Genomic DNA, 13,775 nt, shown 5'->3' with positions numbered 1-13,775 from the left:
TCTCCGATTTGCATGAAACTTTGCATACGCAGTTCGAAAAATTAGTGTAAATTTCCGTTGCTATAATGCACATAAATGGAGCGTCATAAATCATATAAGTTTACATTATAGATCGTGTAAATTAATGATGCAATTAATGAACTATTCCAAATATTGTATGCAACCATCCATCTTTGTAAGCAACATTTCATGCAAGTAGCTAGTTTACGTGAAAAGGAAGTTTACATGTATGAATTTTTGCATGCATGGATGTTAACATCACCATTAAAAATCAGATTTTTTTCTGTGTTTTGTTATGCGCAATGATTAATATTTTTTCTAAAATTCAGCCATTTTGGATCTTGAAAAATAATTTCAAAATGACTTTTTTGTAATTTTTCAAAAAGATGTAGCATGGAAACGGGACTCATGATCGAAATGACGTCTGAGACAAATTTGTGGAGAAATATGAATTTTTTCTGGAAAAAATATACAAAAAAATAGGTGCTTTATGTAAAATTCCAAAACAATGGTAAAAACATAAATATCTCAAAATGTCCTTTTCCGATTTTTGATTTTACTTAAAAAAAAGCTCATGAAAAAAGGAAATTGTTCGAATGTTCAAAGCTATAAACACTTAAAAACAATGAAGTAATGAAATTGGGTTGTTAGCGGAATGCTTAAATAAAACAGCAAAAAAAGGTTATCTTCCGTTTAATTCCACTTAATTAGTTTTGGTATCCATGACAGATACGTGTTTCGAGATTTTGATAAGTTCTTTAGTGGGAATGACACTGATGAAGACTGCACATTGTAGTCGAAATACGTATCTGTCATGGATACCAAAATTAATTAAGTGGTATTAAATGGAAGATAACCTTTTTTTTTTGCTGTTTTACTTTAAAATAGATAAAAATCGTAAAACAAGAACTTAAATTTTTGAACTTTTTGTTAAAATGTTTTTATGTAATTTATTCTAAGAAAACAATGAAACAGTTCAAAAAAATTACCAAAAGTTCTTGTGCCACGATTTTTGTCAGTTTTTTACAAGGGTCCGTAGTTTTGAACATTCCAAAAGTTTGCATTTTTATATTGCACATTTTGCACCAAATTAGACACCTGTGGAAAAAATAATTGCACAGTAATATTTTCGCACATGCCAGAAAATTAAAAAATCGACTTATTTGAAAGCAGTAACAGCTTTATAACATTACTCGCAAGCTACACTGTTCAATTAAAGCTCTAGAAAGCATTATGAAGCTCGATATTTAACTTTTATGACAAGTTCGAAAATATTACTGTGTACTTATTTTTAGTGCAGGAGTCTTAATCAGGTGTGAAATCCGCAATAAGCTGTTTTTTATTTATTTTTTTTTTTTCAAAAATTGGGCAAGGGCATTTTGAAATAGGGTAAATGTCGGCTTCGGCACCCAATGGCTGTTTTGGGTAATCAAAATTTAAACGTTCATTTCACTGTATTTTACCATCAAAACGCTTCGCTGAATGTATTTACACGATTCCAGAGTCTTTCAGCTTTAATCTGATTTCAGTTTTACGAATTAGCAATCCTGTTATGGCATATTTGTCGTTAAATGAAATGTATGCACTACAAAATACGGCTGATTTCATGTTGCCCATAATAGAACAGCTGGTTAACACGCAGTTCAAACGGAAAGGCTACCGAAGAAAAAGAGGCTGCCAACAATGTTTACACTCACCTGAGAAGTTTGGAGTGTCGTAAAAACGCTTTCATACAGTTTTTGACAATTCTGTCGATTGGAATGGGTAGAGAAGCAAGCAGCAGATAAATGTAAACAAGCAAATACGTCATATGTATGCGTGACGCCAAGAAAATGTTAATAGAAGCACGAACGCTGCTTGGATTGACGAGAATACGTAAATTCCCCTATATCGTTTATTTTTTATTTATTTTTTATTAAAAATAAATGGAAGACATTTTTTCCCTACAAATTTGCCTCAAGCTTCATTTTGATCAGAAATGCTGTTTCCGTGCTACTTTTTTTACATATTCAAGAATTCCAGTTTGAAAATTTTAAAAGATCCAAAATGGACGATTTTTTTACAAAAATGTGATTCATTGCCCATAATAAACAATTACGCAAAGTTTCATACAAATCGGAGAAGGTAAATTAAAAAACTTACTAAATAATACAGGGTGGCCAGTAGAGTGATGCAAAATTTGAAATTTTCGCTCCACAATACTTAAACGATTTCAAATCGGATCCTGACTAGCCTCTCAAAATTTGAACCCATTTGGTGAGAAACTGAGATGGCACAAACCATTTGAAGTTTGTATAGGAATTACTATGGTAAAACCAAGATTTTTATTCATGTCTATCTAATAATTCACCATATCGGTCTACTTCAAAAGCTTCCAACTATACTTGTAGGAAATTTTCTCAGCTACAACTTTGCTGAAACCACTTTTTGATTAAATGCAAGGATCGAAGGTTATCAATGGTTCAATGCGCTGATGTCTTATGACCATGCTCAATCAACTGCTCAGCAGGCAACATTGGTGTTTCTGGGACGTTGAATAGGACACAAAAATCATGGCTACTATGTCACACTGCAAAATACAGTGTTGCCTACAGAGCAGCTGCTTGATCATGTCATAAGTTAACCAATCTCTTATATAATTAATAACTTTTTCCTGTCTCGTTTTACAAAGAAACGATCTTGAGCAAAGTTGTAGCTGAGAAAATTTTCTATAAGAATGGCTATTGAACTGTTTCGCAGCTCAATATGGAAAAAGAATAGAAGGCAATGAACAAAAAGTTGAGATTTCCCATAGTAATTTACATGTAAACTTCAAATGGCTTGTGCGAAGTCTGTTTCTAACCAAATGAGTTGTAACTTTGGGAGGCTTATCAGGACCCGATTTGAAATCATTTAAGCACTGTCAAAAAGTCAAATTTTGCATCAGTCTAGTGGCCAGTGATTTTTCATTTTGAAATTTCCCGGTTGTTGATATTCAACAAAAAACGAAATTGCACGCATTTTTTATAACGTGGCCAACTGTAAATTTTCAGTGATTATATGTGGGAAAAATAAAAGCCAAATTACAGAAAGTATTTTCTAAAGCTATAGGAAAAATGAGTCAATTAATGTATTCAAAACAATTAATTGATCTTTCGAGATACTTTGATAAATCGAATTCTACCACTTTTTATGCTCGATACATCTTATGATTTCAAAGCCCTAGAATTTATTGAGTGACAGAGATTAAGGTCACTGGACCAAATGCTATCTGGATGAATAGGTTATAAGACAGAATTGTGAAGAATAAGAGATTTAATTAAAACAATGTTTCAGAAAAATTAACTTGATACAAATGAGAATTAGAGCAAATTGATAGTGATAGCGGATACAGAAAATGTGTATTCACTCCATTGTCTATACTAACTAACATAAACATTAACCTTTCAGTACTCGCGCTGATGTACAAAACTGAACACGAAAAAAAAAATGTGAAACCTACTGACGTTTGAGCTCGCTCAACGTGAAACTAAACATGGTTCATGAAATTTAATACCCACGACCAATAGACCAATACCTGGAAAAAATAAATTACTGAAAGATTATTTACTAAAAATATAGATTCCCAAGATTATGGAGCTTTGAAATTTGTGTAGAGTCTGAAAATAAAACTTTTCTTCAAAATTTGGGATTAATAACAATCTTCGTGATGCAAGATTTGGAGAAAAAAAAAGTTAAAATGTGAGTGTTTAAAAATTTTCCAAGATCACAGATTTGAAAAAAAATATCATATTTATTATAATAGTCATAATTTTCAAGGCTCTGAGACTTGGAAGCATTTTAAGGGTTAAAACAAATTACAGAACAATCGATAGAATCTTGAGGAGGATTCCCACATAGTTGTCGAAGGAGCAGTTCTGAGCAGAATTCCAGAATTATTCTGATATGAAGTCCTTAGAAATTGTTAGAAGAAGTTGGAGGGATTTCTGTGGAGAAGATTTCAAGTTCTAAATTAAATTATCTAATCTAAATTGAAGAATCCCTAGAGAATCATGATGAAAATTCAATAAGACACAGAGTTCTAAGAGTATTCTGGCTATTATTTCAACCCTAGTGTGAAAGATTCATCAAAGAGCTCCAACAAAATTTATTGCAAAAAAATGCTAATAATTAGAAAGAAATTCTTTAAAATACTCCAAGGCGTTTCTAGATAATTCCAAATTTCGAAAGATTTATGCTGTTTTGAATAAAGTTAAAAGAAAATTTTGAAAAGGATTTCAATGAAATCAAAGTCTCCGAAAAAGGTTTAAGGGAATTCTAAGACGAATTCCAAACAATTCCGTTTTCCATCCGTTTCAAGGAAATTCCAAAAAGAATTCAACGGTAATTATTACGCAGAGTTTTTTCTGGTTAATTTTAGAAGAATTCAAAGCAGAATTCCAAGTGCATTCCAAGAAATTCATTTCATGAGAATTTTGAATAAAATTAAAACCCCGGAAAAGAATAGTTCACCCAACAAACAATTTGAGTTGATTAACAGCTGAATAAGCATTTTTTTTAGCTAAAGAAGCTTATTTTTGCCTGAATAAGCTCTTATTAACCATTCATTGTTTGTTAGGCAGTTTCAGTTTTTAGAAACATTTGTTTCTTAAGTCCAGCATCTTCAATTTTTCTTTTAAGGACCAAGCACTTTACATCTGAAATTGAATCGGAAAAATCAATCTGAAATATTGCTGAGTGATTAAATTCTAAAAACAATAAGGCGGGAATCTGAAGAAAATTATGCAGCAAATAGAGCAAGACATTCATTTGGTAAAGGATCACTCTGTTTTAATGGTTTATTCTGAAATTCTGGTGTGAAAATTTATTCCTATGGTGTGGTTAATTTATTTTTCCCGGTTCTCTCATCGAATTCCCGGGTTTTTCCCGGTTACTTTTTAAATTCCCGGATATTTCCCGGTTTTCCCGGTTCGCTGGCCACCCAGTTACTATTTTTTCACTATTTTGCCTGGAACTGCTCCGATGTAATTTTTCACGTCTAATAGGGTAGAGAACTACTTCGGCCTAAGCGCCCATTTTGGGCCTATCAAGCAGAAACATCAAATAAATCTATGATTTCGGCGTTAACATGTAAATTATGCGTTTGGTACGGCCCTCCCCTTGGCTAGTTTTTAACCTGGACGTTGGTGGGCGGGCCTAATCTTATGATTCATAGTGGAGCGTTGGAGACGGTTGGTTTAGGTCCGGCATCGTTGGCTCATGGCGTCATGAGCATGCGATGAGGATTACTGAGCTTCCCCTCTCTGATGAACCATTGCATGAGAGAACCAAAGTTCTAGCCTGAAGTGATAGTATCACACTTGTTACTCCTTTATTTGAAAGCCGCGTTGTAGTACGCTTACGTATAGGCACTGACGTTGGGTGCGATACTGGCGGGTTTTGCCGCAAATCACTATTATTTTATTTATTTTCACGCAGATAGATTTATTTGGGTTTGCAAGGGCATTATACTATTGAAATATTTCAGAAAGTGCCCAACGGTGCTCATTCTATTTGCGTGACAAGCTTTCATTGTTGTTTTCATTGAAGCATTACTCAGGGAACAATATTAAACACCACCATGGTATTGTAACTAATTTCATATGTGCTTCATTTTGATTTGGGATAAGTGTTTGAACTATGGCTCGGCGTGCTTCTATTGTGACATATCCATACGTAATTTTGTGGGACGACATAGTGGAAACGTGTGAGTGTAGTTGGAGCATATACCTTATATAATTTAAAAATCAGCTAGGAAACTAATTTCAAAGTGAAGCATTTTAGTCACTTGAAGGTGTCACCTGGAACGAACTAATATATATTAAATATAGGTCAAAGCCAAAAACAACTTGAAACACGTTAAATTTTAGATTATATAGCAGTTTAGGTACTTAATAAAGCATGAGCTATGATTGATTAGGTAAATTAGAGATTTCAATTATTTATTAAATTAGACTAATGAGATATCATAATCATCAAACGAACTTAAATAAGAAAATTTAGACAGCCTAATAACATTAAGTAGATTAACAAAAGAGTTAGGATGCGGGGGGTCCGCTTAGGGAGGCAACTAGCCTATTCATATATTGTCTGTTTATTTTGATGGTTGCTTTAAAATATCAATTTGGTATATATGTGAAAGGATGAATCAGTGGGAGATGGATTTTCGGTTTCTTTACATTTTGCAACACAAATCTAGTACTATGTGTCATTTCCTCAAAACCCTCAATAACCGACCTCTTCAATCCCTTCCTTTTCCCATTACGTTCAAGTGGTCCGCATAGACTATTCAGGCATTACCCTTCCTTTATCCTCGGCTTTGGATTGACTTGCGCTCACATTGCCCCACCAAACGCTGCAAAATGAAAATGAAAATGAAATTATGCGTTTGGTACGATACTTTAGTTCAAATGCTACCGAACGAAGTCAATAAGGACGTGATGTGAATGTTTGCACCCAATATTCTCAAAAACAAATGAAGCGCTCCGACCGAATCAATCTTTATCTTCATCCGATAGGCCGAAGTTAATTCATTGGCGTTTCAATGCGTTAGGCCGAGTTTGGCGTCAATAAGCAGTGTTAGACTTTTAACAATATCTCAACAATTTGTTTCTCTTTATCAAATCTTACGGTACGTACGTAAAGGTAAATAAATTTGGAAGCCCTCAGTAATAATAACATTCTGTTTGGTGTTAAACTACGCTAAATTAAGAAAGACTAAGTGCGGGTTGTGCTTAATAGGCCGGAAATGGGGTAGTTAACCCTATTGACGCTCTGGGGCACGTCACACCTTTGTTGTGGCTAGCATTTTCGCATAGAGCATATTATGATAGATGAGGCATTTTGCCCCGCGTAGTTCAAGAACCTAGGAATTAGGTGTTGTTAAAAAAAAAAATTCCTAACATTTTATTAACTGCCACTGACAAAACAAATTATTGAAATTTATTTCTAACTCCAAAAGCAACACATATACGTCATTGTTCCGTTGCTTAAAGACTAAAAAGATAAAAAATTTAGCCGCTTTTCCTTAAGACGGGCGTATTATACCTGTTTGCCATACCTACCTCCTCCACTAGGTTGCCTTACGCCAAAATAGGATCGGGTAAGCGAAGTATTCAACAGTCTGTGCGGCGCCATCCTGGATGAGATATATCGCGATTTCTATCACTATTGTATGACTGTTAGGTAGCGTCGCACACTCTACGTGCATGTTAAAAGAGGTTCCGATTGTCGTTGCTAGACCGGCTTTGATGTGTTCCTATATATTATAAATAAATTGATTGACCAGAACGTAGTTGGGCAAGTTGAAACGCGCGGGGAAGTGTAAACGGTAAGTGTATCTCGGAAGTGAATTTTCACTGTAATTATTTTTGAGAGGCATTGTGTACTAGTGCAAATTACTAGATTAGAAATAATCTCAGTGATTATTCACTTCCGCTAAGAGATACATTTACCGTTTCAATTTCCTCACGCGTATCAACTTGCCCCGGTGTACCTTACATTAATAATTTCAAACCGGTATGATGGGTGTCGGCCAAATTAGGATTTTAGGAAAAGGAACTAACATATTTTTAATTCTCTAGTAAATCATCGTGATGTGTCAATACTCACTGGGTAAAATATAAAATTATGGGTGATTCTGAAAGAAAGGGAACTTTGAGTAAATCGCACGTGCCCGCTGTCTGATGCTAAGCCTGGCCAACGTGAGTGGGTTATGAGTTTGATTTTGCACTTATTAAACATATGTTTTTATAGTTGAAGATGCTAATTTCAAATAACAGACTGTAGTGGTAATTTTTATACGATAGATGGAGTACATGAAAGTATAGAGTTGATAGTTCCGTTAGAGTACGGCGGTGTGAAAATTGCATATAGATAGTAGAATAGCGAGCTAGGACAACTTTTAAGGAAGGTACAAATCGGTTTTTTCATCTCTTTTTACCAAACTCCCCCTCACCATCCCTCTCCAAAGGGAGAGTTTGGTAAAGAGAGATGAAAAAACCAATGGAATGGTTTGGTGCAATGGAATGGTGCAATGGAAATGCACAAATCCTTTCTTGCTTTGAGTTGACTCCCATGAAATCGCATCTGATTCTCAAAAGTAACATCTCTCTTGAAGTTGATTCCTTCTTTATAGCATGACCTGTTATTTGCAATATCATCAGTTGTAAAATGTGAATTAGCAATGAATATATTATGGAAAGCGTACATCAGCAAACATGTATTTGAAAAATGTTAGTTATTGTATTATAAGAATTATGGCAAATGTCCTTTATGGCTATCGTACATTATGGCTAACGTCCACATACGAAAATAACAGTATGGCTAACGAACATTTTGAAACTCGTCCGTATGGCAAACGTTCGTATGGCCAACGTATTTATGGCTAATGGAGTGTCATCATTAGCGACATATTGTTGATCAACATGATCTATAATCGCACAAGGATGATGATAAAAGGTTACGATGATAATAGGGTTAACTACCCCATTTCCGGCCTGTTAAGCACAACCCGCACGTAGTCTTTCTTAATTGCAGTTTATCACCAAACGGAATGTTATTATTACTGATGGCTTCCAAGTTTATTTACCTTTCCGTATGTACCGTAAAATTTGATAAAGAGAAACCAATCGTTGAGATATTGTCAAAAGTCTAACACTGCTTCTTGACGCCAAACTCGGCCTACGGATTCTAAACTCGGCCTAACGCATAGAACCGCCATTGAAACGCCTATCGGTTGAAGATAAAAATTGATTCGGTCGGAGCGCTTCTTTTGTTTTCGGAAATAATGGGTACAAACCTTCATATCACGCGTTCTCATTGACTTCGTTCCGTAGCTTATTAACTAAAGTATCGTACCAAACGCATAATTGACTTGTTAACTCTGAAATCATGGATTTATTTGAAGTTTTCTGCTCGATAGGCCCAAAATGGGCGATTAGACCGAAGTAGTTCCCTACCCTATGTGTGAAAAATAACAGGATTCCAATCTTTTATTGCTGTCAAAACCTTAAAATCGACTGGCAAAAAATAACATCCAGCAGCACACAATAGATGCTTGGGTATGTTTTATACATAAAACTGATTCATAGCAGTGTTGGCAAAATCAGAAATCAATTGATATTTTTCCGCTCTCATGCGTTCGCAATATCACGCGTGATATTGGAACAAAATATCATGCTTGATATTGATTTCACAAGCTCCTTTGATATTGCGAGACTATTCACAACGTGCAAAAATCAAGCTGAGAGTTGACTCGATACAAAAATGATTCCATTGCACATCGTTTTCTTAGAAAGAGAAAGCATAGTTTGCTATCTATCTTTACCGATGGCAGACGCGAAGGGACTGCTGCAAGCCGTTATGGAAGTTTCGGTTGCATTCGGGTGTAAAGCAACAATCATTAAACTCAATCTCACCACAGTTTGGTGAGATTTGCAACTGGTGAGTTTTGTTAGCTTGATATTCCGAGCTGCGATATCACAGCTTGCAAATCAACTGCAGTTGTTTGCTTGTTGATTTCTGTCTACGAAAATCAAGCGTGATCTTAGGCGTTGGAGAGATTTGATTTTTTGATATTTTCCAAACACTGATTCCTAGTAAAAGTGCCGGGATTACCCACAGTGGCGGGCTAACCCGCACTTAACCTACACGAACGTTCGTGTGCCGGCTGTTGTGTCTCGCTCTGAACAATGGTTTTGCAAACAATGTACATTTGTGTGGTTGCTGTTGATGCAATTTTGAATTGAATTACACTTTTTTGAATGAATTGAAAATGAGGGAGACCTGTGCGCCGGTCGATTTATCGGCGGTGGCGGCGTGCATCGGCGTATTAAGCCCCCCCCCCCCCCCCCCCACACTGCCGCAATTTATTCGCGGCGGAAAAATCGCCGCGTTTTAGTTGCATGGCGGCTCAAACCAACTCCTGATCAACCAACTATCTTGATATAATATCTGAGAAACATGATTTGAATAAATAGATAGATGTATGTAGATCTCCAGAATAATATGTTATCAATCTAAATTCTGTAATTATCCAAAGGACTTCATGGAAATGTTTGATCACGAAAGATCTCTGCAATAATTCTTAATCAAGCTGCGATCTTTAGAGAATATTTTGAATGATAATCTGAGCTATTGAACAATAAAGATCTTCCGAATACTGTCTGGATCAACAAGTCAAGTCTTGCGTGCCATAAAATCCAGAAGATTTTATAAGGGTTTTTGATCAAAAGTAGTTCTAGGCAAAAAATGCTTATAAACCAGCTTTCTGAAAGACATGTCTTAGAAACATGATTTGAAAAATAGGAGAGTTGGAGATCTTCGGAATAATTCTTGATCATCCTGATGACATGAAAAAATATCCATAGGACTTTTTGTACGTCTTTGATTAATTGAAGTTTTAGAAATACTTCCTGATTCACCGCAAGATATACTATCTTGGAGACATGATTTGATATGATGAATAATTCAAGATCTCCAGAATAAAACATGATATTGTCACAAAATATCCAAAGGACTTCATGCAAGTCTTCGATCAACAAAAAGTATGTGAAAAGATTGTTGATGCTCCTGCAATCCTGAGAAATTTTCTGAGAAACATGGTTTGAATTATTAACCAGATAGTAGATAGATAGATAGATCGTCAGAATAATACCTGGTCAAATATTTTTCCTTGATTTGATTTCCGTCGATCTAGTTTTCCGTCCTGATCACCAATGCTACCGACGCCAGGGAGGCATCTCCCACACCTGGACCCTACCTATCGACCGATCAACTCATGAACCGGGGACCAACGGCTTTACTTCCCTTCCGAAGGAAGGCGTGATCAGAGATTTTATGCCTCAGAACATCCCGGTGACGCCGACCGGGATTTAACCCAGGCCTGCTGGGGTGAGAGCAAAACCTGGTCATTGTCTTGATAAATATCCAAAGTACTTTACGCTGGTCTTCGAAAAAATTAAGGTTTTTGGAACAATTTATGACTATCCTGAAAATTTGCAGAACTATATCAGAGGCATTTTCTGATCTGTTGAACAAATGGAGATCTTCAGAATAATTCATTATCAACCTGAAGTCTTGCGAAACGATCCAGAAAACAATATGGAGAACTTTGATCCACTGAAGATTTTGGAAAATTTCCTAATCATTCTTCTATCTTGAGAGAAAATCTAAAAAATATGAATTTAGATTAAGATCAAATCCAAATTATCCAAAGAACTTTTTGGTGATCAATGATTAACTGAAGTTCTTTGGAATAATTCCTGAGCAACCTGATGTCTTGGCAAAATATCCAGAAGACTTTATGCAGCTCTTTGACAATTGAAGGTTTTAGGAATAATTCTGGATCAACCTGTTTTCTGAAAGAAATATCTTAGAAACGTGATTTGAAATACAGAATAGTTGGATATCTACAAAATAATACCTGATAAACTAGTAGTCTTGAATAACTATCCAGAGGACTTTATGTCGATCATTGGTCTATTTAACGTTTTGTGGAATGATTCTTGTTCAATCTGCTATCTTGCATGAATATCTAAAAGACATGATAAGATAATCATTAAAGGGTGACAATAAATTGCATCACGAAAAAAACGCTGTAGCAATTTGCCCATTGGGTATTTTCTCTTGAAAATTTGGGTAGAAGTAGTTAAGAGTCTATTATTTACACTGTATTTTTATCGCTGTCAGTTTTTCGAAAGTTGGAAAAAATGGCGTCACCCGAAAAGCAACGTCGCGAATTTAGACAGTTTTTATGGGAATATTCGGTGGAGTGAAATGATAGTACAAAGTCCGCCATGTTTCGCGCACAGTCTGACGTTTGCTTATGGATTTTCTCATAGCAGTAAAGAGCTACAGAGTCGCCGTCAACGCCAACTGATTTTGCGCAAGCACCTGGAAATCCTCAACTCTCATCGGAAACAACTCGGAATCGTGCAGTCAACGGTGAGTCGTGTGATTAAACGTTACTACGAAACTCTGAGCATCGAACCGAAGGAGAAATGCAGTCAGAATGGATGTTCTATTAGTGATCAGGATCATAAACGTGTCGTGAAAGCGTTTAAGCGGAATCCCAATGCTTCGGTCAGGGATGTGGCCAAAACGTTGAATCTGTCCAAGTCTTTCGTTCAGAGAGCCAAGGACCGGGAGTGACTGCATACGTACAAAGCGCAGAAGGCCTAAATCGTGACGAACGGCAAAATACGGTGGGAAAGTCACGGGCCCGGAAACTGTACACCAAGATGCTGACGAAGCCTCATTGTCTCATCATGGATGATGCGACTTACGCCAAGGCGGACTTCCGGCAGCTTCCGGGGCTACTGTTCTTCACCGTGCAGCATAAGTTTGATGTTCTGGACGAAGTAAGGAAGCAGAAACTTTCAAAGTTTTCCAAGAAATACATGATTTGGCAAGCGATCTGCTCATGTGGCAAACGGAGTGCACCGTTCGTGATTATAACGGGGAGATCTACCTCAAGGAGTATCTACAGAAGTGTCCCACTTTTTTTTTTAATTTGACCCACTGTGCATTATAGGGCATTTAATAATTTGTTGTGGCACAACTTCTCAAAATCTACTGTCATTAAGTTTACGAACTTTTGCTCCATTGCTGAATCAAATTTTGCAACTGGGCAAAAGTTCGTTCTGAACACTTCCGGAAAAAAAATCTTTCTAGCTACGAATGAACTGAAAATCCATCAAAGCAAGTTCTGGATGTCCCAGCGGAAGTAGGTGGAATCTAATTTTCGAATCGCTTCGATTTGCACAAGACATAATTGACATTGCTTTTTAACAAATTTATTAGCAATTTAAATTAATTTTCTTTCTCTTTTCCGTTCCACCAGGATGAACGGGGTCGCGTGATGCGGCGAACCATCATGCGGTATGTGTGCTTGTGTTTCACCATGGTGCTAAGCAACATCTCGCCCCGAGTGAAGAAGCGGTTTCCCACGATCGATCACCTTGTGGAAGCCGGTCTGCTCAATGAGAACGAACACAAAATCATGCACGACCTGAACCAGAAATCCCCCCGACACTCGAAACATTGGCTACCGATCGTGTGGGCGGCAAGTATTGTAACCCGAGCCCGGAAGGAAGGTCGCTGCCGGGATGACTTTGCCGTCAAGACTATCATCGATGAGCTAAACAAATTTCGCGGACAGTGTGGTCTGCTAATTTCGTACGATACCATCAGTATTCCGTTGGTGTACACGCAGGTGGTGACGCTGGCCGTCTACTCGTACCTCCTGTTCTCGGTTATGGGACAGCAATGGATCGATTCCAAGGAACTAGGCAGCGGATTAGTCAATAGGATTGATCAGTATTTTCCCATATTCACGACACTACAGTTCTTCTTTTACATGGGGTGGCTCAAAGTGGCCGAATCTCTAATCAATCCATTCGGTGAAGATGACGACGATTTTGAAGTGAACTGGATGGTCGATCGAAATCTTCAGGTATCGTACCTGATCGTGGACGAAATGCATCACGAACATCCTACGCTGGTGAAGGATCAATACTGGGATGAAGGATTCCCACCGGAGCTGCCCCACACGGTTGCCTCGGCTGAGATTAAGGAGGAACCACCGGCACCATCGACCGATAACATCACGGTCAATCGGAGACAGGCCGAAGTGATCCCGGTGGTGCCATCGTCGATACGGGTTGACGAAATGGTCGGTAAAAAGAGTCAAAATGTTGACTACACATTCCCTGAACAACAGGGAATGCTCGACGACGAGGTTAGCGAACGAGTGC

At 37.1% G+C, this 13,775-nt stretch overlaps 2 protein-coding genes across 3 annotated transcripts in view; both read left to right on the top strand.

Moving 5' to 3' along the window:
* LOC135707576 (uncharacterized) overlaps positions 1–13,775 on the top strand; it is a 335,607-nt gene that overhangs the window by 134,673 nt on the left and 187,159 nt on the right. The gene's annotated exons all lie outside the window — the stretch shown is intronic.
* Positions 1–13,775, top strand: part of LOC135707572 (bestrophin-4-like) — an 86,030-nt gene that overhangs the window by 63,033 nt on the left and 9,222 nt on the right. The window contains exon 6 of one of the 2 annotated variants that reach the window (XM_065229443.1): positions 12,863–13,759. In XM_065229443.1, coding sequence (XP_065085515.1) covers positions 12,863–13,759 — 897 coding nt within the window. The remainder of the gene's footprint in view (positions 1–12,862; positions 13,760–13,775) is intronic. The other variant, XM_065229444.1, reaches the window with a different exon arrangement.

The sequence above is a fragment of the Ochlerotatus camptorhynchus genome, unplaced genomic scaffold (genome assembly GCF_037179485.1).
Source record: "Ochlerotatus camptorhynchus isolate MF236.1 unplaced genomic scaffold, CSIRO-AGI_Acam_v1.1 ptg000314l, whole genome shotgun sequence".
Taxonomy (NCBI): domain Eukaryota; kingdom Metazoa; phylum Arthropoda; class Insecta; order Diptera; family Culicidae; genus Ochlerotatus; species Ochlerotatus camptorhynchus.
The sequence above is the reverse complement of the archived record's forward strand: the minus strand, read 5'-3'. Positions and strand labels throughout refer to the sequence as shown.